The sequence below is a fragment of the Eutrigla gurnardus genome (genome assembly GCF_963514095.1).
Source record: "Eutrigla gurnardus genome assembly, chromosome: 5".
Classification (NCBI taxonomy): domain Eukaryota; kingdom Metazoa; phylum Chordata; class Actinopteri; order Perciformes; family Triglidae; genus Eutrigla; species Eutrigla gurnardus.
The window spans coordinates 14,201,789-14,225,816 of record NC_139919.1 but is presented as its reverse complement, the minus strand read 5'-3'; the positions used below and the strand labels follow the sequence as shown (position 1 = coordinate 14,225,816).

At 44.0% G+C, this 24,028-nt stretch overlaps 1 protein-coding gene across 2 annotated transcripts; it reads left to right on the top strand.

Moving 5' to 3' along the window:
• The first annotated feature begins 12,845 nt into the window (after positions 1–12,845).
• On the top strand, positions 12,846–21,893 carry pitx2 (paired-like homeodomain 2). Of its 2 annotated transcripts, XM_084010040.1 has the most exons (4): positions 12,846–13,258; positions 15,603–15,672; positions 19,850–20,049; positions 20,845–21,893. In XM_084010040.1, the coding sequence occupies exons 2-4, from the start codon at positions 15,627–15,629 to the stop codon at positions 21,400–21,402; spliced, it is 804 nt and encodes a 267-aa protein (XP_083866166.1). In that variant the 5' UTR covers positions 12,846–13,258; positions 15,603–15,626; the 3' UTR covers positions 21,403–21,893. The 2 variants fall into 2 exon arrangements, with proteins under 2 accessions (XP_083866166.1, XP_083866165.1); XM_084010039.1 differs by lacking the exons at positions 12,846–13,258; positions 15,603–15,672 and adding an exon at positions 18,902–19,374.
• The last annotated feature ends 2,135 nt before the right edge of the window (positions 21,894–24,028 follow it).

The window sequence follows — 24,028 nt, the reverse complement described above, 5'->3', positions numbered from 1 at the left end:
ATGAAGTCATATGCACCATTATCAGTCATATAATGAAGGCTTTGGTTCCACTCCCATGCTTTCCTCTCTCACACACTCCTCAGACTGTTTTTTTGCCCAAATAATAAACTATCTCATCCCTTTTTCATTACACAAGCATTCCAACCCTGAAGTAGCCTGAAGGTTAGAAGAGCTTTCTTGTGACCGGAAGGTCCTATAGTGCAAGATTAACTACGAAAAACCTGGATGTGGGAAGTGAATGGAGACGTGACGGCCTCCTTTAAAGTTCCCATGAGCAACAGAGTGTTACGATTGCCTGTTTCATGTGTAGCACCAAAAAAAACAAAAAAACATTTGGAGTAAATGAGTCACTAAAAAAAGGACGATCACGCCACCAGAAAAAAAAAAACGGCATGGTCCTTAAAATAAAACAACCTGTTGGCCATACATCGAGGCAGAGGGTGGGGGACACAGTTGTGCGAAACAATCTGGACGGAGATTTAACACTTCTAATTGCATCTATCAACAATCGGGGCTTTCACGTCAAAGCCAATGTGTTTCCTGTTAGCTGAACACAGTTCGTGACAGCCCTGCAATTAATTGAAACATTAGAGAGAGAGAAGGGGGAGGGGGGGACTCTGGGGCTCATGTGGCCTTGGTCGCATGCACTGCAGTCCCCAAAAGACACGGAAAGCACGAGCCATCCAGCGGGGGCTTAGCCTAGCCTCGGAGTCAGCGGGCTAGCTCTCCTCCCGGCCAGGGGAACCAGATGTCATTTTGTACTCAGCATTAGCACTTGTATCGTGTCGAGGCAGCCGACCCAGCACTGTCCCCTCACGTGACGGGGTTATTGCTCCGCTGCGCGTGCATGCATTATTTTGGAAGGCTGCTCTTCAGAAAGTATTAGACATCAAAGAGCCAAGATGGAGGCATGTCTGGTGCTCATATGAATCATTGGCTTGTTACACGGAGGTGTTTAGCTATATAGGGGAAAGGTTGAAGTATGGAAAGTGAGAAGAAAGTAGGGCGTGGCAGGATGGGCGTGATGAGGGACCATCGTGAAGCCAAAAGATTAGAGGTTAGATTTGAGCCGCAACGAGACACTGAGGTCGTAGAGTACATCCTATATTAATGAATGGGTTTTGCAAAGCTACCAGATTTAACAATTGCAAACTGAGCAACAACATATTATCTGTCAATTGTTTAAACAATACAATAATCACTTTAATTTATCAAGAATAAGTGCTGCCAGATCTAGCTGTTAATAACTTTGTAAATTGAATATATTGGGATTTGAGACAGTTTAAGCGTTTCTGGCAGAAAACATTTAATCAGTGATCAAAGTCAGCAGTCAACAGATAAAAGCTGAATGAAAATGATTGCCAGTTGCTTCCCTAATCTTATCCTTAAGGGGCATTTCAGTCATAACATCTTTGACCTAGTTTGTCCCGGGGTCGGTGTGTTTGATTCCCATCGTGATTTGCGGATAGTCTTACTGGTAATAGGTGAAAACTAAAATAATTAGAAGCCTTTTGCTGTAATAAGAGTAGATGAATTGGCTTCTTGACTTGAAAACTTTAGTCTCCTCCAAGTTTATCCATCTGTTAGGGTTTAGGCCGCGCTGGCATCTCTCTCATTACTCTCTCTACAGTGAATATGTGAGCATATGTGTCTGTGGATCTGCTGTGATGACTGACTGAAGTGTCGTGTGTCTGCGTTAGAAAAAGAAAGAAAAAAAAACCTTAGATCTAGTATTAAGCATCTCCATGAAACTATAGAGGTTTTTATTATGACAATGACAGACTAATTTTACACTTACGTTTGTTAGACACCTTTTCCCTCCTGTTGGAAAACTCTTAAGTAATGAAAGTCATGTCTTTATGCGTCTGCTGATTACAATGGAAACTGTTGTGCGACATTCACGGCATGCCAGGGGTCAACAGAGACAGTCTGGAGCAAACTGACATGTCACTCAAAAGACGGACTTGGAAACAATCTTAAGCATTATTTATGAGGTTGGCAACTGCCATGGCGATGAACTATGACATCACCTAAGCTTCGCCCATTAAGCATTTATTTGCAGCAATGTGGCACCTTACACATCAAAGCTGTCGGCCCGGTATTCCCTGCACCTCCGACAGCCTGCAGCTAATTGATGAACATGATCTGACGTTACACAAAGAAGGTTGCGACTTGATGCTCGCTCGCCGGGACAGTAAAAGTGCTCGCCGGCCTCCTCGACAACAACGACAGCTGCTGTGCCCTTGAGCAACGTGCTAAACCCACAACCGACCCGGTAGCATTGGCCAACAATGTGTAAACTGGGCCCCAGATATAAACAAAATCTTTTTAAGATGGAGGACTGCCAAAAGAAAACATTAGAGGCGGGTCGATTACCAGAAACCCAATATTAGACATCGGAGCAGAGGATATTTAGAGAGCTTTAACTGATAAGACATTTTGGATTGCACCAATACTTAATTGTAATGTCGTCCAGACCGACAGAAAAATGTGAAAATAAATGTGCTGCAGGTATGAACAAAACTTCCAACTGAAACACATTATTTTGAAAGTCATAGTGAGTGACATCGGAAAAAAAAGGAAAATTTGTGTCTCTGTCCATCAGTAGATTTCAATTTCGGGATTATTTCTAAACTGCGGTGCAACTGTGTTTAGAGTGACTTGCTTGTTGCTAAGACGATAACGATGTTTTACTGTTGGACAGGTAACTAGGAAACGGGTAACGCAAACAACTCGTTTTAGATGCAACCAGACAGATAACATGTACAAACATCTGTTTTTGGTAAATGAGTGGTGAATATGACAGCGTTCACGATCTGTGCCATGTTTCCTTAAAACAAATCCAATTTATAAAATCTAAAGATTTACATCTATAAAGGGACACTCCATGTAAACAAAGAGGTTGCCCTATCACTAAAACAACCCAAGATTGGAACCTCTGATCAGAATTGTTTGAAAGCTTGAAAACATTATCAAATATCACATTTGCCCTCCGGGATCAATACAGTTCGTCTTTTCCCAATTACGTTGTCGCTTTGATCTTCGCATAGAAGTAGGCAGTGGCTTTGATTAGTCGTCTTGTTAAGTGCCGCCGCGAGGTGATCTCACTTTCAAATGGGAGCGGAAGCAGATCCTGGAGCGATCCAGCTCCTTTCAAACCAACAAGAACAAACAAGATTTCTGATCAACTGAAACACAAAGTTCACCAGCAGGGTGGCAGAAACCTTTCAGGTTATTAATCCAGCCACGGTGCCAAGAGACAGATCTCCGGCTGTGGCAGGTGAGACGTTCGGGCTGTAGTTTGTACTGTGAGTTTAATGAATAATACAAAAGTGAGAACATCTATTGTTTTTTATTTGATGAAAATATTAAAATCAATTACAATGTTGATAGAGAGCCGTGAAGCTGTAAGGTTTTCTTGTGCTGCAGCAGGTCGCGAGGTTAAATGACATGTCTTCAGCTTCTTCCCAGTAAAACACCTCCTATCAGTTACACAAAGGCCACAGTAAAGAACACAGCCACCTTGTGAAATTTATAAAAACGGATCAGTTCCTTTTGTAGGTGTTCAAACTGGACGTTATGAGGTTACAACGGTTTTATTGTGTCTCTCTATCAGAACACCTCCATATAAAGGAGGTTTTCAAAGAAGGTGCCACCTCATCATAAAAAGGAAGTAGACATCAGAATTCCAATCTAGACTTTTTAAAACCCATATCAAGCTAATTTTCAGCTACTTTATGCATTATGTCTGTTTTAATAAACCTGTATTCACCCTGCTCCAGCGTAGCCCCATCCCCTCCCAAAAAGCCTGCCCTGATTGGCTTCTAAGAAAAACATGGCGCACCTTTGCAGAGGTAGTTCTCAAGCCTCAAGGTATATTCTAATAATCCTGATGTGACAGAGGACGGGGGAGGACACCGGCTTGTTGAATTACATGTTTTCTGTTCTGTTGTCTTATTTCACGTCACACGTGTGGTTCGGTAGGCACTGCACACACCCAAATGTATGTCCTGGAGTGGATTTTTTTTTTATATATATATGATATGTCATCGTTAAAGCATCTCACTGACACTCTTATTTGGGTATTTGGTTATTTTAGTAAGCAGGCAGTTGCTCCCCGCCAGAGTTTTTTTGCCATATGCACGCACTACCGACCCGTTAAATGTCTCCAGAAAGAATGCAGACATCTGTTTTTATACATGTGCATGGTTCAGTGCCCGATCTCAGGAATGAGCATAACAAAATACCACTGGTGGAAGGCTACAACATGTTGATTGCTTGGAACAGAGTAGCAATTCAGAGTCCTTTTTGTCATTTGCAAATTGTTACAGCAAAATAGGTATGAAAATGAACGGACCATGAAACGGTAAAGAAAAAGCCCATTCTTACCGGACTGAAGCCTCCGGTGGCCGTCAGCTTGGGAAATCAAAGGTTTAATCCCGTCTATTTTTCTTTTTTCATTTCATCTTCCTTTGACTCCAATAATTCCCCTGAAGCAGAATGTCACATAATTACCTGGTAATTAGAAGATTTATGGGCCTTTCTTAATAACAATAGGTAAGTGGGATGTTATTATTATGATATGTAACCATGGCTTTCTGGATCCGTTTCTTTCCTCTATTCTTCCGGTTTGAAGGTGGAGCTGGTTTGAGTTGTTTTTCCAGGCATGGTGTCTAATCACAGGCAATTATCTTATTTTTCTTTTAAAGCTAATGTTGTCAACATGACTGCATTACTACGATTTCATTTGATCTTTATTTTCCTCGAATACAAAGCACAATACTTACATGACCTAAAATATGTCATACAAATATAAAAAATTAGCCACTTTTTATGGATTCCTTTATGATGCGCTCTGTATCTGTATTCAAATAAAAGTGCAGCCAATCGTTACTGTGAAGATCTAGCTTGTACTACAATACCATGAATAAAAATAAATAACATGTATGTGGGATTATTCTGACCGACATACTGTATGTCTCATCACCAGATTTGTGAACGTTTTTTTTCTTTGGCAATTTGTGTAAAAATTAAGGTTAAATTTAAATATCAATCCGCCCTTCACCGCTGGATCTCCGTCGTGTTGCCAGGAATCAAAGCGGGGGAGAGAAATAGTGAATACGTATACCTGTAATCTCTCTTATCCTGCCGTTAGGCCAGGGTGTGCCCAGCTCTTCTATAATAGTCTGCAATCAGAAGCTTGAGTAAACACAATCAATGGTAGATACTAACATATGCACCACCGAGACTTCCCCTTATTTTATTCACCCCTCCACGTATTCGATTACACACCCCTACCTTGGTGGATTGCAGGCACATTACAACCCGAGACAAAGGTATTGATGCAATATCACATAGCAAGAACAGGTAATGTTAACGGCGTCGCCACATTGTCTTCAAAGAAAGAAAAAAAAATCTCTCTCTCTCTCCCTCCCTCCTCCATGCTCTCTTACTCCTGGATTACAATCTCTTCATCCATTATTAATGAAGTTAAACTACTAGTGGCATGCTGAATGTGCTGCATGGGAGATTTGTAGCTAATCCAGCGCAAAACAGCCCCAGTCACATAATGAAGGGGAAAAAAAGCACAAATGTCAACAGTTTCACACTGGGACTGGATTAGACGCCTCCACCTCACCCTCCTCATTCACACACGGCCTCACTCACTCTCTCTCTCTCTCTCTCGCCTTCTCTCTTTCACACACACACACACACACACACACACACACACACACACACACACACACACACACACACACACACACACACACACACACACACACACACACACACACACACACACACACACACACACAGAAAGCACATCTTGTATCCAGCGTGAAGAGTTATGAGAGTACAAACAACCACCTCCCTTCATCACCTTCTCTGTGAGTTGCACGAGTGAATGTGAAGTAGTGGTTTGAAGGAACAAAGGGCCGTTGAGGTCCATAGGCGACAAGTCTTCCGTCTCTTAAAATCAGCCGCGTAAAAAGAGATATGGCACAGACGCACACAACGCATATTTGCAGCACGAGTTTGTGTCGACCCGATACGTCATCTATAAGGTTCTCGTGTGTCACTTGATTGTGTTGTGGTGAAACGCTGTGTACAGTTCAGCCAGCCGATGTGGCTCCGTGAAAAGCAGAGACGAGCATAAAACACTGGAACTAATCAGAGCACAGGACATGAGACTGGCATCCTGATTTCAGATTAGCCACCCTCCCTCCATTTCTCGTTCTCCGCCTCTCTGTCTTCATAGCTCATCTTTGTCGCCCTTTATTGCCTTTTGGTAGGTGATCTTTGTGCTCTGCATCTTGCTGGTTTTTAAACCCATCTTTGGATCATAAATAGTACGTTCACGTCAGTTTCATATCCATCTCTTTCTTTCACTATATTATATGTTTATTTGTTTTTTTTCTCTCACGTTTCTGAAATTCTATTCATTCATCAAAAATTGTTTTATTTAAATACTGAATTTTCAAATGGACTAAGAACAACAACAACAACAAAACTGAATCGCCATTGTGTTTTCACTTTTTTGCTCAGTCTGACATTAAAATTGTTGTGAATATTCAGCCAACAAAGACGCCGTTACAAGCAGCAAGTTTCCAGGAGCTGTTAGCTTCATGTTTGTCACGTCGATCAAAGTCAAGAACGATTTGCAAAGCGGCTTCGATCTCAGCTTCTCTGCGTTTTCTTTGCGCCATGTTTGTGTTGCTCTTTTTCTGGCTCTGGTACAGGAAAACCCCGTTTAAAGTCAATAACAAAAATTGTTGTTGGCTGGGTTATTTCTCCAACCAGGGAAAAAGCTGGCAAGAAGGCCTTGTTTGTCATATCGGAGTTACCCTAATTACCCGTTTCTGACTTGTAAATAGCATACACATCAACTTCCATGTTGGAATTACGACTGGGAAACTCAGATTTTTCTTGAAAGTTCTGATATATCTAACTTTACGCTTAATATGGAAGCGTTTGGCTGACCCAAGACATTCTTATCGGTTTGGTTTTCAAAGTCTGTCGTTAAAGTTAAATAAACCCTAAAATTAATGTTTTGAGTGCTACAGTTTGTCCAATGCACAATATTTTTAACCCTCACACGACCAACTCTACAGCCATGCAACCGTTTTCAGTTGTCAGACGATGTGAACGCTCGCCAGTTGTAAACATGCTAATCCAGCCCATATCACATGAACATGGCTAGAGCACCAGAACTATTTGATTCAGAGATGTGGGCAGCGATTCAGAGGTCTCGGACCAGGCTAGAGCTTTTACGCCTATTTTACACCATTCCTTCTGAGCGGCTTTCTATCATGCTCAAAGTTAGTTCCTATAAGCCTTTTTTCTGGAGCTTTCAACCGCGTCTCATGTTCTTCATTAGCAGATGGAGTTTGCTCAGTTGCCATGAAGATATCATTATGCAACTTCTCCTCATACAGCACATACGATATCTTAAAGGGAGAAATAAAAAGTAATATCTAATTTTTCTTGCATTTTTCTATGAATGAGCTATGTATGATTGCTCAGCGGGTGGCGCTATGACTGCAACTCAAAATGGTTGTGAAGATGCCTTCAGGCCTGGACTCTTCTCCAAGCATGTGAAATTTGGAGCAGATTGGACAATGTGAAGTCAAGTTACACCAGCTTCTGTTGACAGCAGCTGTGTCATGGAGAGCCATGAAAATTGCCCGCATCCCCACATCACTGCACGAAAACCCAAAGGCTTCATAATTTGCCATTGAGAAGGTCTTCCATTCGAGATTGGATCTGTTGAATCTTCTAGGAGCCAGTTCTCAGTCCTGGGGCGTCAAATACCAACGCTTTGTCACGCCGCTCGGCATCTGATAACGACGCACGAAGCACCCTTAAGCATCTGTACGAGGGCCGGAAACCCATCTGTGTCATTATTAGACATCAGAGAAAAATGCTCTGGAAGTGTGATGGTGTAGAATAAAGGGGGGGGGGGGATTGATTCTTAGATGCAGACTTGACGATTTTGAATCGTCTCACAAATGTCAAAAAACGATTATATTTATTCCGTATTGTTTACGGAACGCAAAAGGTGGAACTCTGAAATGCAGCGCCCGGACAGTCTGTGGCGTTGAACATAACGGAGACACGGCTGAGAGAGAAATCCCACCGGCACCCGCTGCATTAACACCGATAATGTGTCATCATTCGTGGCTGAAATAAACACTATTACTGCTTTGTACATGTTGTGGAAGTCCCAGATACACCCGGGAACCCAACGGCGTCCTGTCTGAGTTTATACCGTTACCCGGAGGGGGATCGGTGAATCTCATAGAAATGGATTCACAGCAGCGAAGAAAAGCCTTTTCTTTAATAAAATATTAGAAAAGGTCATTTACCTGTTGATTTTCTTTAATGATTGTCACAAACGTAGGAAGTGACTTGCAAACTGAGTAGCAAACTCGAATCGTTGGCCTCTGAATCGAATCGTGAGGTGCCAAGAGATTCCCACCACTACTTTATACTACGTGACCTGACTTCCCCAGCGACAGCTAGGTTTGGGCTGGTTTGAACATTTTCAAACCGATCTGATTCTAAGCCAGAGACCGGACCGAACCAGTGATACTGACATTTCCTACTAAGCGTCACACTTGCCATAGCAGACCCTCCTGACTGATACAGTCGTTTGTTTACACAGAAGATTGCGCATGTCTTCAAACCATAAGGTACGGCGTGCGCATATCCCCCTCCCATCCCGACCTCGGCTGCAATTTGCGCACCAGCCGACTCGGACACTCGCCAGTTTTCATAAATCAAACCGGTTTAGCCCCGTACACCGAACAGAACCAGTGAAACCAGAAATCGACCCAACCCTAGCGGCAGCCCTCGGAGACGGGGGTCTTCTAACCCTTCCTGTTCTTTATGTACTTCCTCGTGTATATCTTTGTTTTTCCCTCAAACATAAACTGTGCAGGTTTATTTTATCACCCAGTCTACACTCCGCCGTCTCAATCAGCCCCCCCCCTCCCCCTCCTCCGTCTCTGCCACAGTAGACCAATTAGGACTAAGCTGATTCCAGTTGTGACCTTTGGGTCCACCTCGGGTCTGCTGACAGGAGAGTTAACATGTAGCTGAACTGTTTTACATGTTATTGACGGGGTGGGAGGCATCATAGTCATTTTATCACACCAATTTCATTCTTGGCCGATTTCCCCTTAGGCAGGTTAGTGGCAGCTTCCCATTGATTTTTCATGTAATTGATCAGAGACCTGCTTGAGCAATTTATTGGCCCGCTCGCACCTGTGATTAAGGCCGAGGCCGCATGTGTTTATGCATGCGCCGACTATTACTTTCCCCCAAGATCAACCACGTGCCATGAAAGTGCCGCTGTGCTGCCCGTCTGCGGGCTGTCAGCGTAATGAATGCCGTCCCGAGTCTCTGGGACATTTTTAATCACGCTTGACCAAAGCCATGTCATGTCCAAAGTCAAGAGGAGCGGAGACGGCCTCGTCTGTCCGACTGACCGGCAGTGACAGGAGTTAATGCGTAACGGGGGGAAACACGGAGCAGCGTTTAACGCAGAGTAATTCTGATTCATTTGAAGCCGCTTTTCTTGCATGGAATTAATATTAGAGCAGTCGGGGGGCCAAAACCACAATGACATCAGCTGAGCGTTTTCTTTGGATGCCGAGGATAGGATAATTACAGAAGAAGACAAAGACAAAGAGCTGAGTGCTTTTTAAATATACACCATGTTAGCTTGGGCACGCCGGGGGAAGTGAGGGCAGCCCATCATGTAAGTCATTCGCTGGCCTCGCGTATAACGGTCTAAACCACAAGCCGTGTTGCTGAGTTGCAGTGCTTAGCTCGTCTCCCTTCGGTGCTGTGACAGAGCAGGAATAGTAAGGATCAGGCACAAAGCCGCTCAACAAGCTCAAGAGCCATCAAAGAGCCACCCTTTTAATTTGGTTAATTTACAGGCAGCTTTTTCTGCTAATAACGTTCGTGGAGTGATACTTGACAAATTGAAATACACACAGGATATTTCTGTCTCGAGGAGAAAGACTTGTCTAATGTTCAGTCTTTCCTTTTCATAGCCTCCTTTTCCCTCTTCCTCTCCATATCCCCCCCCCCCCCCCCCCCCCCCCGTCAAATCACAGAGAAGTCACACCCCGCAATAAAACTAAATTCCCAGCCATTACTTTATTTCTAACATATTAGCAGTACATAAACTGATTTGTTTAAAGATTTGTGGCTTTGGAAACACCAATTTGACCCAAAATTTTATTACATGGCCACAGAGTGTTGGCCAGACAGAACACCAGGCGACAATCGCATGTGGTTTGAGGGTAAAAACTGAAAGAGAAGAAGAAAAATCAGGCTGGGTTTTCTCAGTAAAAACAGCCCCACTGAATAATGGAACCACTTCACATCTGCATTACTCAAGCTTCCCAGTGCAACAGAATGATGACAGGACTTGTATATTTCACTGAACGCTATGGGGGGAAAATAGGTTTGGATTCACTTTTAATGACAGCCTTTAGGAATTAATTCAAAAGTCATGGTGTTAGGTGAGGTGAGGGGAGAAATCAGAGACTAGCTCATTTGAGAATGTAGTTCTCGTCAGACTTAGAGAATTTAATTTACTCCTCATTGCTTGGGCACGATTGTTTTAGTGAACCTTTTATTCTGTACGTTTTGGGCAAAATACCAAAGATTTATTTCACAATAAGCCTGTGAGAAAGTGCAATTTGGCATCACAATCGACCAAATATGATGCTTGTGCACCTTTTCAGAACATTAACTGCAGATTGAGTCGTGTTGAATAATCAGATATATCTGTCAGCCATTAGATCCAAATAAGAGTTTGAAGCACGGTATTAAGTGCACAACCTGTTTCCAATGTCTGGAGTCTGCACTGGTGTGAGGCTTAAGAGCTGTAATCAATCACAGTGATGAGCAGAACTACTAATCGACTACGAAAATAAAACTTCAAAATAGTTCACACATTTTTTTAAAAAGAAACAACACTGGTGTGAGATTTCGGTGGTGTGTGTGTGTGTGTGTGTGTGTGTGTGTGTGTGTGTGTGTGTGTGTGTGTGTGTGTGTGTGTGTGTGTGTGTGTGTGTGGACTTGCTGGGCCAGTCCATCATCTCTCCTCTTTAAAGTGGAGGCTGTGTGTTTTAAAAGTCCTCTCCAGTATAATGCTGGAAGGGGAGAAAAGTTGAAATGTCCAACTGTACTGACGCTGGGGGGCTGATGTGCTCGTTAAGAATCAGGAGAGAGCGCCGGTGGAGCAGGTCGCCCCGTTTCTCACATCACAGCCCCATCAGAAATTCTTTCAAGTGTCCTTCTGCGTCGCCGAAGATGACAACGGCGAATCGATAAGCGCTTGAAATGAAAAGAAGCCGCCAGTTTGCCCCCGAGGCGAAAGATTTCATACCCGCCAGCCTTCTCTGAACTTCAGGCATTCCTCTGCACCTTTCTGCGTGAGAAAGAGGAGGCTCTTGACTGATTTCTCTTCTCTTTTTTTTTTTTCTTTGTATAAGAAGGTAAGAGGAGAATATAGCCGAACCATCAACCTCTTTTTCTCCCCGCGCGCGCGGGCGGTGAATTGAAGATGTGCGTGGTGCAGTGTGGGTGTTTTGCGCACGAGCTATGGGACCGGTTACGTGCACGTTTGTTCCATAACATCTGATATGAAGAACTAAGAGAGCTGTCATGGCAAATATAAATATTTGTATGCATTTGTTTTGTATTTCCCCGACACTCTCTCTCACACGAGTGGAAAAATAAAATGTGGCCTTCTCGGGCCTTTATAAAAGCCTAAGAAGAGCAGCTATTAAACATGGCGCACTCTTGTAATTCCTCCTCTGTGCGAGGCTGCATTGATCACTTCACCTGCGTGTTTGGGATGCCACGATTCAAGCCGTTCCCAGTTCACCAGATTCAGTTCGGGGGGGGGTGGAGGATACGCTTGTTTTGCTTCAGTGTCCCCCCATTGCCTCGAAATTCCCGTGTGGGCGTGCGCATTAATTACTGGTTTAATGGGAGTATGACTAAAAATGTAAAAGACGGATTAGGCGCGGGGAACGCGGGCCTACGTCCGGTCTGCTCGCCTCACTTAAGATGCGAATGGAAAATCAGCCTGTATCTAACGAAACGGATCTATAAAGAACATTTGCATCCGAGCCAGCTGTTCACTTCATCTGCACATAAATCCGCCGCACGACCGGGCTCTGTCTGGCCCTGCAGGAGTCTGGTTTTAAATGCGCTTATTTGCCTCCAAATATTCAAAATCTTGTGCGTTTCAAATGTGTTAAATTGGGTTATAATCGCAGCCGAACAATGGGATTAATTGGGCGTTAATTGGGTTTAATTTTCTGGTTACATAATTGGCCGCCATAGGATTCCGTATGTGTGACTTTAAACGCGGCATTTCTGTAAATTAACTGCCAGTTAAGTGGGTTTGCTCGTGAATCCGTGGTTGTGGCTGTTTATTTTGCGCGCGCATAGAGTTCAGATAATAAGCAGTTGAGTCGCTTGTTGTAAATTGCAGGTTGGGTTTTTGGCAAATTGAACCATTAGGCTCTATGTGTTTTTGCATGCTGACAGTGAACGCACCGGGGCGGGCTAACATTACCACTGCTTTATATTTTTTTAAACACGCGTGTGCTTTTTTTAAAAAGATGCCATCCTGCGCTTTATGTTTGATTGTTGTTGAAAGTTGACAGGCTCCAAGTTTGCCCTCTGCACAGGCACAGACGCATACAAACACAAACACACCCCTTTAAAAGGCGCGCACGCACACACACACACGCGCGCGCGCGCACACACACACTGGATCCCTCTCCGAGCTCAAAAGAAGGAGGAAAAAAAATGCGCCACTCTCGGAGCGTCTTTCAAGGGGGAAAAAGTTGAGGAAGACAGAAGAGGGCGAACCAAGGAGAGACTCGGATGAAAGCGCCTCCTTCCTCGTTTTCTCCTCGCACTGTAAATAGATGGTTATTTATGCGCATAAATGAAACTCTCCTAAAAGGTAGAGCTGCGTCTTTTTTCTTTTTCTTTTTTTTTTTTGGATAAGCGTGGGGAGCCACATCCATACGAGGCTCATATTTCCGGACAGAAACTTAGACTTCGGCGCTGCTGGACCTTGAAGTTGGCCGAATTGTCGCTCCAAACGCAATCACGTGCGTCCGAGTGCGTTTGGACGGTGGAATTTATCTCTTCGCTCTAGAATAAAACGCCGACGGCTGGGAAAGTCAACCCCCCACCGGTGCCTACACGCCTGGTAAGTGCAGCAGAGGAGCAGTGGAGGCGCTAAAAATAAATAAAACGGGAGTTGTGTGTTGATGCAAGTGAAGGAATTTGTTCCACCTCTTGTTCTTGCTGTCCGCTCGGTGCGTTTCTGGGGATTCCTCGCAGCCGTGGCTTTAACGTAAAGGAGCGTGAAGTGATGCGAGGGCAGGGTTCGCTTTACAGGTCGGCGGATGATAACGATGCATCATTACAGATGATGGAGTGTGGGGAAATAGAAAAGAAGAAGGGGGTAAACCATGGTGCTCTCTTGTACGAAAACTGTTGATATCGATTTAAGCAGCAAGAAAAATTAATATGTACCATCATATCCTGCAGCTTGTCAGATTGGTGCTCGAAAATGAAATTAGGATTTAAGTCACAGTCCAATAAAATGCGTAAAATCGTGTGTAACCTCCTAAAGTAGCCTACAGAAAATGATCAGTTCGAAAATTTGAAACAACCCTGTTAATAAAAAAAAAAAGAAGTAAAGTGAGGAGCGAGAAAAAAACATTTGGGGGGGGGGGGGGGACACGCGACGTTCACGGTCTCACGCCTTTCATGAATACAGCATATGGTGGAGGTTAGTGGATCCATCTCCCGGTAAAGGCTGCAGTCTCATGCTCCGCTGTGTTAATTTCAGAAGTGAAGCCGGTGTGAGGCGATGCCAGCTTTCTGTCTGCGCTGGGCCTTGTGCCACGTGAGTTACTGATTCACATCAACTGTTGGTGGTGAGAGCACCGAGCGTCCGTGAAGCGAGCATGAATGGATGAACGGGATTAATAGAAATAATCATAATATCAACGCGGCGGTGTCTTCGGACGGCTCCTCCTGGCTATACACGGTGTGTGATGTTAGGAAAAAGAAGATCTAAATATTTATTACCACGAAACGAGCGTTGCAACACGATCAGAATTCGTATTATTATTATTAGGCCTCGTAACAATGATTCATGTTGCACGCGTTAAATATATTTCAAGGTATGATGATAGCTTCGTTTTGCGTTTTGAAATTAGCGCAATAATATCTTTTTTTTATTTTCACATTTAATTGTTTTAAATGTGTCTTTCTCTTTACCTTTAAGGGAATGCGTGCCTTTAATTTGAAGTCTTCCACAACACGAACTAAATAAATGAACAAATAAAAAATAATTTGATTTATGTCCTTACTTTCTTTTTTTTTTACTTTCTAATAAAATACAGTAAAGTGCATAAATAGCAGCGGGAGGGATTTCAGAGGCCGCGGAGCAGCCAGGCAGGCTGAAATATGGGAAGGGCCCCTCATTAAATCTCACTGATTAGATAACACTGAGTCGCATGCAATAACCTTACACCCTACAGCCTGACCCCCACTATTTCATTTTGCAGCGGGGATAGAGGGGGGGCAAGAGGAAAGGTTGTGCATGTATACACGCCGGAAAACTTAACCTCCAATATGTGCATCTTCTGAATTAGAGAAAAAGAAATAAAAGCTCGCAGACGATGTCGAGCAGGTGAAGAGAAGAACTGGGGGAAATGGTTAACAGCATGACTGCATGCAAATTCCCCCCGACTCGAATTATCATAAGCAAACAGTGTGAGCCTGGACTAATAAAACCCCATCTGTGTAACTTCATATCGAGGTAGTATGAGGGCTGCGATAATGAATTTTGTAATATCCCACCGACAGACATCTCAATCAGACTCTAATCCCGTGATTTTACGACGGAATCACTCCACTTCCAACTGCACCAAAAACACACACGCGCGCGCACACACACACACACACACACGGGATAAGCTCGCGCACAACACGGCGGGTTTTATATATTCACACCGCAGAAGAAAATAAATCCAACACTGGAAAAATATAGAACAACAATACGCACCATAATAGTGAGTTTTAGCATGTCTTGAATCAAGTAAAAAAAAAAAACTCGATAGCAAATAATCTTGTTTCCATTTTTTTTTCCCTAATTCAGAGAGATTTTCTGTCGTAGAAAAACATTTCACAGGTTAAATTAGAATTAGATACAAATCCATCATTGAAGCCATTCAATCATCATCGATATCTTACTAGGCTGTATATATTGTATAGCCTAGTTACGCATTTACTTACATGCATTATAAAGCCCAATGCTCTCACAGGCGTCGAATGTAGGAATTTGGATTTTGCATCAATTTGGAGTATCTTCCTCAAGCATTGTATTCTGGTGATCTAATATGGTGATCTAATACTTCTCATCCTCTGAGCACTTTTGACGCTATTGAGTGCAGAAGTATGGGAAGTCATTGAACGCCACAGCGGGGATGTTTACCAGACTTAAAGGCTAATTGTGGCTCTTTTGTCTGTTTTTACAGGAGCGGTTTCCTTAAATTGCCATAATGGACTCCCACTGCCGCAAACTAGCCACCACCTGCGCGCAAATCGGTGAGTATATCATCCATCATCAGCGCAATTCTGACGGATCACAGGAGTGATTAAACGTGATTATTTCAGATGTAATATTGTAGACTAATTGTTACTTCAGTTGTACACAATTATTTTACTTCACTCTATTTACATAAATACGATCACTCTCGATAAAGCTGAGGGTCTGTGTGCGTTTTCTCCTGTCTCCTGCTTTCCAAAATAAGATATCTGATCATTAACAGCTGATAATTTGTTTTTATTTGCTGCACGTTTACTTTAAGAGGCCTCAAAAACACTGATGTCTTGGTCGTAAATCCTGGTTTTGTCTAAAATCTGCTCAGTGATGGTATTAATATCAGCTTCTAGATCTTGAGTTTTTTTCTAAAAGCAAGCGTGACATCATTAATTAAAGGGGGCAAAAATACGTTGATTTCTGACTAAATAATCTCTCGCGTCACAAAGTCGCTCTTCCAGATTTGACGATCTAAACGGGAAAAATAAAAAAGCTTTAGTTAGATTTTCATTTTTTCCCAGTGAATTTCATCGGTTTGTTCCAAAATCTTTCGTGGTCTCAGATAATTTGGCCTCTCACCTCGTCAGTTTGGGGAAGTTGTTGGTGAATCCAGCGCGTTTGCTGTCTTAGAGGGACACCTGGCGGCCGAACGTGGATCTGCAGCTTCAGAGCATCATCCCGGGATCTGATCCGGATGACAGCTCTGCTCTGCGGCGACGTTATTTGTTCAAATTAGAAGATGAACATACAGGATTCACCTTATTTTACGCGTTACTAACAAGACCAAACCATTTTATGTGGCTGTAATCTTCGATCCAAATATGGATTCATTAATAAACACAAACGAATTAAACTCAACGAGAGACGAAAGAGAAGCTAGAATCATTTGCTGGAAAAAGTCTGGGTTTTATTAATTATAGGCCTATCTCCAATGCGGCGGGGAAACGACACCGGGTCTTGTTAGGGTTTTAAACGAATAACCAATAACTCATCATTCGGTTCCATTTAGCCGACACTGATGGGGCAATATGTGACAGGGGGCAGGCGGTCCAGGGCTTCACAGCTGCAGTGTGAACGACCATTGATTAAGAATAATAGGATAACTACAATAAAAAAAACACAGAATTACACGGGAGGGGAGTCGGGGCGACGCTTGATGCAGACGCGCCAGCGCCAACTGTTTGGGTGTAATATATGCAGCGCTGGTTGGATTGACTCCGGGGAAAACTAAATGTATAATGAAAGCCCATTCGTGAGGAGGAATATACTAATGGAGGAATCTGATGTCTCCTAAATCCTATGTAAAATGCCTTGTCGTCTCCCCCTATATTGACTGAATTGCTAATTAATGGCCCTCAATGGCGGAGGCCTATTGCGCGCAGTAATCCGCCGAAGAGAGATAAAGCATTCAGGTAGAAATGAAGAGGAAACCGATAATCCACTTCAAGTTTAGTATTACAATACGGCTGGAAGGGAAAAGGAGCAACAGACAGTGCGCTGCTGGCATAAAAAAAGATGCAAAAGATTATATATTATTGTTAATTATTTTAATAAAATAGTGCTAATTTGTCTTTAGAATAAAGCGTCTGTAATACACAATTGTATTAATTATGAGATATATTTAGAACACTATTTTACACCCTTTTGCCCATGTTAAAATGCCTTTTAGTTCCTATTTGGACCTCTACATATGTGTTGTTTACCCCGTAACAAAATATGTGATCATGAAAATCAATCCGTTACTATTAAATGACACATTCGTGATTCCACCTTCAAATATGCCAGAGCTTAATTGAATTACGCAGAGACCGTCCAAACAAGGTTTTATTGCTCTGTATGAGAAGCGATTGGCTCCCTATGTTTTAATAAAGTCTCTTTCGCCCCTCGGAGTGCGCGTGTGCGTGTGTTGCATACACTCTATGGTCTGCTGGTATTTATATATCAGGGGCTTTCACGGGATTAGCCCAGTAACTTCTTAACAGCGCCAAATCCAAATGTGCGAGCTGAATGGGCGTCCGCCTGGCCACGTGGAGAAGGGAAGTGGCGGCGGTGATGATGATGAACCAGTTGTGTCGTGGAATAAGAAAAGGAGCAGAATATCAATTAAAAGTCCTCCTTCAGAAATTCTTAGGCAAATGAGAGTCTTATCAGATTAAAAGAGAAGGGGGGGGGGGGGGGGGGGGGGGGGACTAGAGGAGTGCTGGCTGAGGACCGAGGGCTCCAAACGCAAAGTGAGGGGAAGAGATCCAGTTAAGCACCCAGATAAAGTAATCCGTCGTCAACAAACCGAGTCTTCGTGGCTAACTGTGGCTCCGGCGGGGTTGATTTAATGGATATTTGAACCTCAACTCTGGGGAGGTCAGGAGGATCGTCTCATTTCACAACTCGTATATGACTGTCTGCACGGCGGATAGAGAGCCAGACTGGAGTTGTGCTTCGTATCCGATACTAAGTCGGACATTATGATCAGAATGGGAATGCTGGTTGTCGAGTCATTTTGGCTGCAGTTGATGAATACATAGTAAAAGTGTACATTGCGTGCAGTAAGAGTCGGTTGACAGGTGCGCACTGATTTATTTTGGCACATCCCTCCTTTTACGGTTTTTTTTTGGTTTGTTTTTATGTTTTTTTCCCTTTAATCGCGGGTCCTTTCACGGGATCATTGTGCTGTAGCGGGCTGCTGTGCTTGATATTCAGTGTGCATCTTTTTTTTCCCCTCATACGGCTTTCAGTACAATCCGCTCGGTGGCTCGCTTTATCCACATCCGAGTCCCTGAGTAAACTGCAGTGACAAGAGCCTGCGAGCTGCACGCGGCTCAGCCTGGGTATCAATAGAACTGCATCGTTTTACTGGGCCACTGGACCCATCTCATAAAATGAGGCCAAACTGTGTTATTCTCATTTTTATTTGGTCTTGGGCTGCTGCGCGGCGGCTGCGGAGCGCCGCGGGTACACCGCGCGTCCCATCTCTCTTTACATGCTTTTATTTGGAAGAGGAAAATAAGCGCCCGCGCCGGCATAAACACACTGGCGCGCGCGCACACACACACACACACACACACATATCTCGTTTCCGCGAGCTCCGGTTGGCTGAGCACACAGTCACATCCACATGGACGCGCCTGTCAGAGAGGATGAGGGGGGCGGGCGCAGCGCGGTGACGTGGAGGTCTGGAGAGACGCGCGGGTTGGCTAGGCAGTGCGAACAGAGAGCGCCGTGGTGTGTGTATGCCTCTGGATCTAATATCGCCTACCTGTCCTTGTCACTCTGATAGTCAGCCGAGGTAGCCGCTGTTTACCACCGATGCTAGAATGGCAGCACCCGATGGCCGATTTTAACGCGTTTTCCACTTTAGACACAAAGAAGGTTTCAGCCCAGCCGCGAGAGGAGCCGCTCCGCCGCGCGTTTTTTGGAGACGCGAACACATTCCGCAGACGGACTTTCCGCGTATCCTCGTTCACCTAAAGAGGGACTTACTCTGCCTTTTTTTTTTTTGACAGCGCGGCTTTGCGATCTGCTACCGATGAACTCTATGAGGGATCCATTAAACATAGAGCATCACCACCTCACAGGGAATAAACTTGCCTCCACGCACCACACGGCTCTGGCGATGGCCTCCACTTTGCAGCCGCTGCAGCGGTCTGTGGACTCTAAGCACCGGTTAGACGTGCACACGGTGTCGGACACGTCCAGTCCGGAGTCCGTCGGTAAGAAAAACCGCCGCACCCGGGATGCAGATGTGCTCTCGGCGAAAGGCGCCGCGGATGTCACCTCGATATCAAAACGAGCGACGCGGCTTAACCCACGTTAGAAAGGGAGTTTCACGTGCATGCAAATAGGCGATTAGAGCTGCCATTTTGTTCGCACATAATTAGTTTGGACGCCGGTGTTGTGAAAAGTTTGTGTGTCATGTAAATGAAGGAGAGCTCGTGTTGTGTCAACTGAAAGGAGTCATTTACTCGAATGGTGGAAATCAAATGTATAATAAACTAAAATCCGATTAGCTGAAGGGAAAATATGAAACGAATAATATTTTTTTATGAACCAAGTTAGACTGTTAACAGCTCATGTCCCAGCAGTGTCGCGGATTTAGGATGTTTTTCTGTTGTGCTCCCACTATAAAAGCATTACAGGCCTTAATCCGCGCGACCCTGACTCGATCAACTTCTCTTCTCTTGACAGAAAAAGAAAAGAACCAAAATAAAAACGACGACTCTTCAGACGACCCGTCTAAAAAGAAGCGACAGCGGCGGCAGAGGACTCACTTCACCAGCCAGCAGCTGCAGGAACTGGAGGCCACTTTCCAGCGGAATCGCTATCCGGACATGAGCACGAGGGAGGAGATAGCCGTGTGGACCAACCTCACAGAGGCCCGGGTCAGGGTGAGTACTCCCCTGGGTGCAAATAAAAAAAACAAATCCTGTGTATAATGTCTTGTAATTTGGGCCAATTGCCCAGTTGACCTATGACACAGTATAGCCTACCTTAATATTATTACGCACGGACAGCAAACGTTACGCACGGCCGAACCCCCCTGGAAAACAATGTAGGACATTATTTTTTTTTTAGCTGGGAAACAAATATCAGTCTTGTTTAAATATACTGCTGACGCTCAGTTTAATTAAATTGTATGTGTTTGTCTATTCGGCTAAATATAATTTTTTAAATAATCCATTTCAGCACATGTTGACCTGTGGGTTCTCGGCACGCTATTAATCTGTTCGGTATAATAAAATGGGACGGAAACAAGCAATTTGTTATTTGCCCATTATGTGTAATCACACACACTATGAGGCGGTTAACGGTCGGGGCTGTTGACATGTGTCGGTGGTGGCAGATACCAGTCGTGTTCCTCCTGTTCGTTTGAAAGAGGTGCAAAGCTTGTATTTTGCGATTGTCGCCCTGGTGCTGTGTGATTAAGGTCAGCGGTGTTAGCGGAAGCCTGCGGAGGAATACACATCCTCCCCAGGACCATGGCGCAGTGAGGAGGCCGGTGTGTATTCGCCGCCGCGGTGAAATAAAGATTAATTATAGAGCGTTTAAACAAATTATAAATACATGCGCAAAACGTGACACATTAAAAGACGACATGCCCGATATTCAAATATAAATCTCGCTCTAGATTTAAAGAAATATGAAGTCAGAAGTCTAACCTGCTGTCATTTCCTTCGCTCTAGGTTTGGTTCAAGAACCGGCGAGCCAAGTGGAGGAAACGGGAAAGGAACCAACAAGCCGAGCTCTGCAAGAACGGCTTCGGCCCGCAGTTCAATGGACTCATGCAGCCCTACGAAGACATGTACCCGAGCTACACGTACAACAACTGGGCCGCCAAGGGCCTCACGTCGGCCTCCCTGTCCACCAAAAGCTTCCCCTTCTTCAACTCCATGAACGTCAACCCCTTGTCCTCGCAGACCATGTTCTCGCCGTCCAACTCCATCTCCTCCATGACTTCCAGCATGGTGCCGTCGGCGGTGACCGGCGTGCCGGGCTCCAGCCTCAACAGCCTCAATAACTTGAACAACCTCAGTAACCCGTCTCTCAACTCGGGGGTGCCCACCTCGGCGTGCCCCTACGCGCCTCCGACCCCTCCCTACGTGTACAGGGACACTTGTAACTCCAGCCTGGCCAGCCTGAGACTGAAAGCCAAGCAGCACTCGAGTTTTGGATACGCCAGTGTGCAGAATCCGGCCACTAATCTGAGCGCCTGCCAATACGCAGTGGACAGACCAGTCTAATACCTACCTGCGCTGCAAAAAATAACCACCGCAGCAAGTCATTGTAGGCGAATAGTCACGCGCTTTTCTTTAAAGAAAAAAAATCTGGCAGTGAGATAGTTGTACTTTTCCAATGTGGCATTTTCTTGATACTAGTTGGGAGTTGAACTTGCATTATTCGGACTTTTTCCCTCTTCAAGCTACTGCCACTAGTTCCTTCAAAATAAAAGAAACAAGTGAGATTATTCCATCCGTTTTTTTTTAAACATGTGATTTAGAGGGTGATTACGACGCCGAATGGCTTGTTATGGTGGTCATTTTTTGCAGTGTGTGGGTAATTACAAACAGCCGGCCACAGGAACAAGAGACTACTACAACTACTTTTACTTTTTTTTTCTCAAAAAGGGCACTATAGAAGACTGAACCACTGAAACAAGCTCAACTCCAGGTCGGAGTCCAAACTGAAAACGGGAGATTTTAGGTGTATTCCCATTTGATGAGTCCAGGCCTGCTTCACACTGCGCGCAGTAAACAAAAACAAACAAAAAAAAAAAGAAAAGAAAAAAAAGGCTTGTTTTATTTTTCATTGCTCGTCATGAGTTGTTTTTTTTTTCCTGGTGGATTTTGGACGTTAATTGTTGAAAAGGTTGTATATATATTTGAATTATCATCTCCTGTTTGTCGAGGCGAATGCGCTATAACCCTCCGGTCCTCTCCAGGTTCAATTTATCTACGCATGTGGAAGAAAAAAACACCCTAAAAAAGGAATCATGTTTTGCTTGCAAACAAAAAAGGGAATGTACATACTAAAACGCACCAGTTGTGTGTTTCTAACATATTATAAATTTATTATTAATGTCTGTGTGAAAATCGACTTAGAATAGCGATTCTGGATTTAAAAGTTAAAAAAAAAAAAGAAAAAAAGAAGCATCAAAAATGTTCCTGCGACAAATTTTTGTTTTGTTTTTTTGTTTTTTTTTCCTGTGTATACTATTTGGTACGGAATTCTGTTTTTTGTTTTTGTTTTTTTTTCCAACATCCAAAAAAACTATTGTGTTTTATTTAATGGAAGTAAATATATTGTTCAAAAACATTCGGATTTTGATTGAATCTTTGTGTTCGGTAGTCTGTTAGTGGAGTGTAAAGCAATGACAAGTCTGTCTATAGCCTTTCGATTATGTGAGGCGCTTGTGCGGCTAATCTATAGAGGAAAACAATGGGCCGCTCCAATACACATAGCGGCGAGATGCTCCGTCAGATTAACCGCTGAATACATGTCTGCCTGCTCGGCCTGGTCACTGGTGCTTGAAATAACACGGGAATCAACAAACTGCAGTCGGACCACACAGCAGTGACAACGGTCCATTAGGGTTTGTTGTTTTTCTCCCTGCGTTTGAACTCTGAAGGCTGTTAAATTCTATGAAGGGGGGATTATCATCAAACCCATTACAAGTCACCTCTTTCTTTTTAAAAGGCACTACTTTAATGAGTCAATAAGAATGTATTAAAAATGCAAATGTCCAAATTCATATTTTACTGATTAATTAATGAACGAGGTGCGTACATTGTAATTGTGGGGGTCATAATTAGCCACACAGTTCTTTTGTTTAGTGTTTTTTTTTTCAGTTCCACAAACTAAATCATCTTCGTGCCATGTGTTTGCCTTTGCATTGGGGCTTTTCGTTTGTAGCCTGGCACATTTTGGAGTCGTGCTTCATCGTGCGTAAATGCGCCAAAAGCAAAAACAAAGCCACGGTCTATCGGGAAACTATGATTCACAAGCTTGAGCAAACAAGCGCGCGGAGAGGGAGATAGAGGGAGAGGGGGAGAGATACGGAGGTATGCGGGCCGAAGCTGGCTGGAGGAGGCGGGGGACCAATGCAGCTTTCGTGACTGCAGGCAGAGCGAAGACACCGGGGAGGAAACACCGCCACACTCCCCCCCGAGAGAGAAGGGAGACAAATAAATAGCAAGACTTTGGGGCTTTGCAGCCTCAGCTGCGAGCATTCTTCACCCTCATAATGTTAACCGTGTGAGTCGTTTGTGTTTATATTCCATTAAATAACATCACTGGAAAATGTACTTGAATATTCATGAGGGAAAGAAAAGAAAAGAAAACGTGAGCCGCTTGGTAAAGGGGAGCTGATTTGGGATCTGATGTCATGCTATGAGAGGCCTTCGAGGTCATCTCCCGAGGGGAGGTTATTATGATGAGAAATAAATCAGTTAGACAAAAAGAACAGCAAAATAACAAACACGAGAGACTCATTCTTCTCTTACTTCGGTGCACACAAGTGATGTTCCGAGCTGCAGCCCGAACTCCTGAACTCCAGAATTAGATTTAAAAAAAAGAAGCTGCGGGAGCCTTTTTTTTGTTGTTGTCACCTTTTGATGGAGTCGGTAACGCGGAGCAATAATCAGCTGACAGACAGGGGGGATAAGCCGCGGCTGCTGCGGAGGCGAATACGCAAGTCTGCCCGTCTCAATACACATCCAACACAATCGACATGTGAACAGAGGATGACCCGAAGAGAAGAGGCTGCGGAGGGAAACCTTCATTTGGCTCAAACGGCGCCCAGGACGCAGCAGCGTTTAGCCTCTCCTCTCCAGCCGGCAACACGGTAAGAACACCTTCAGTTGGAATGGA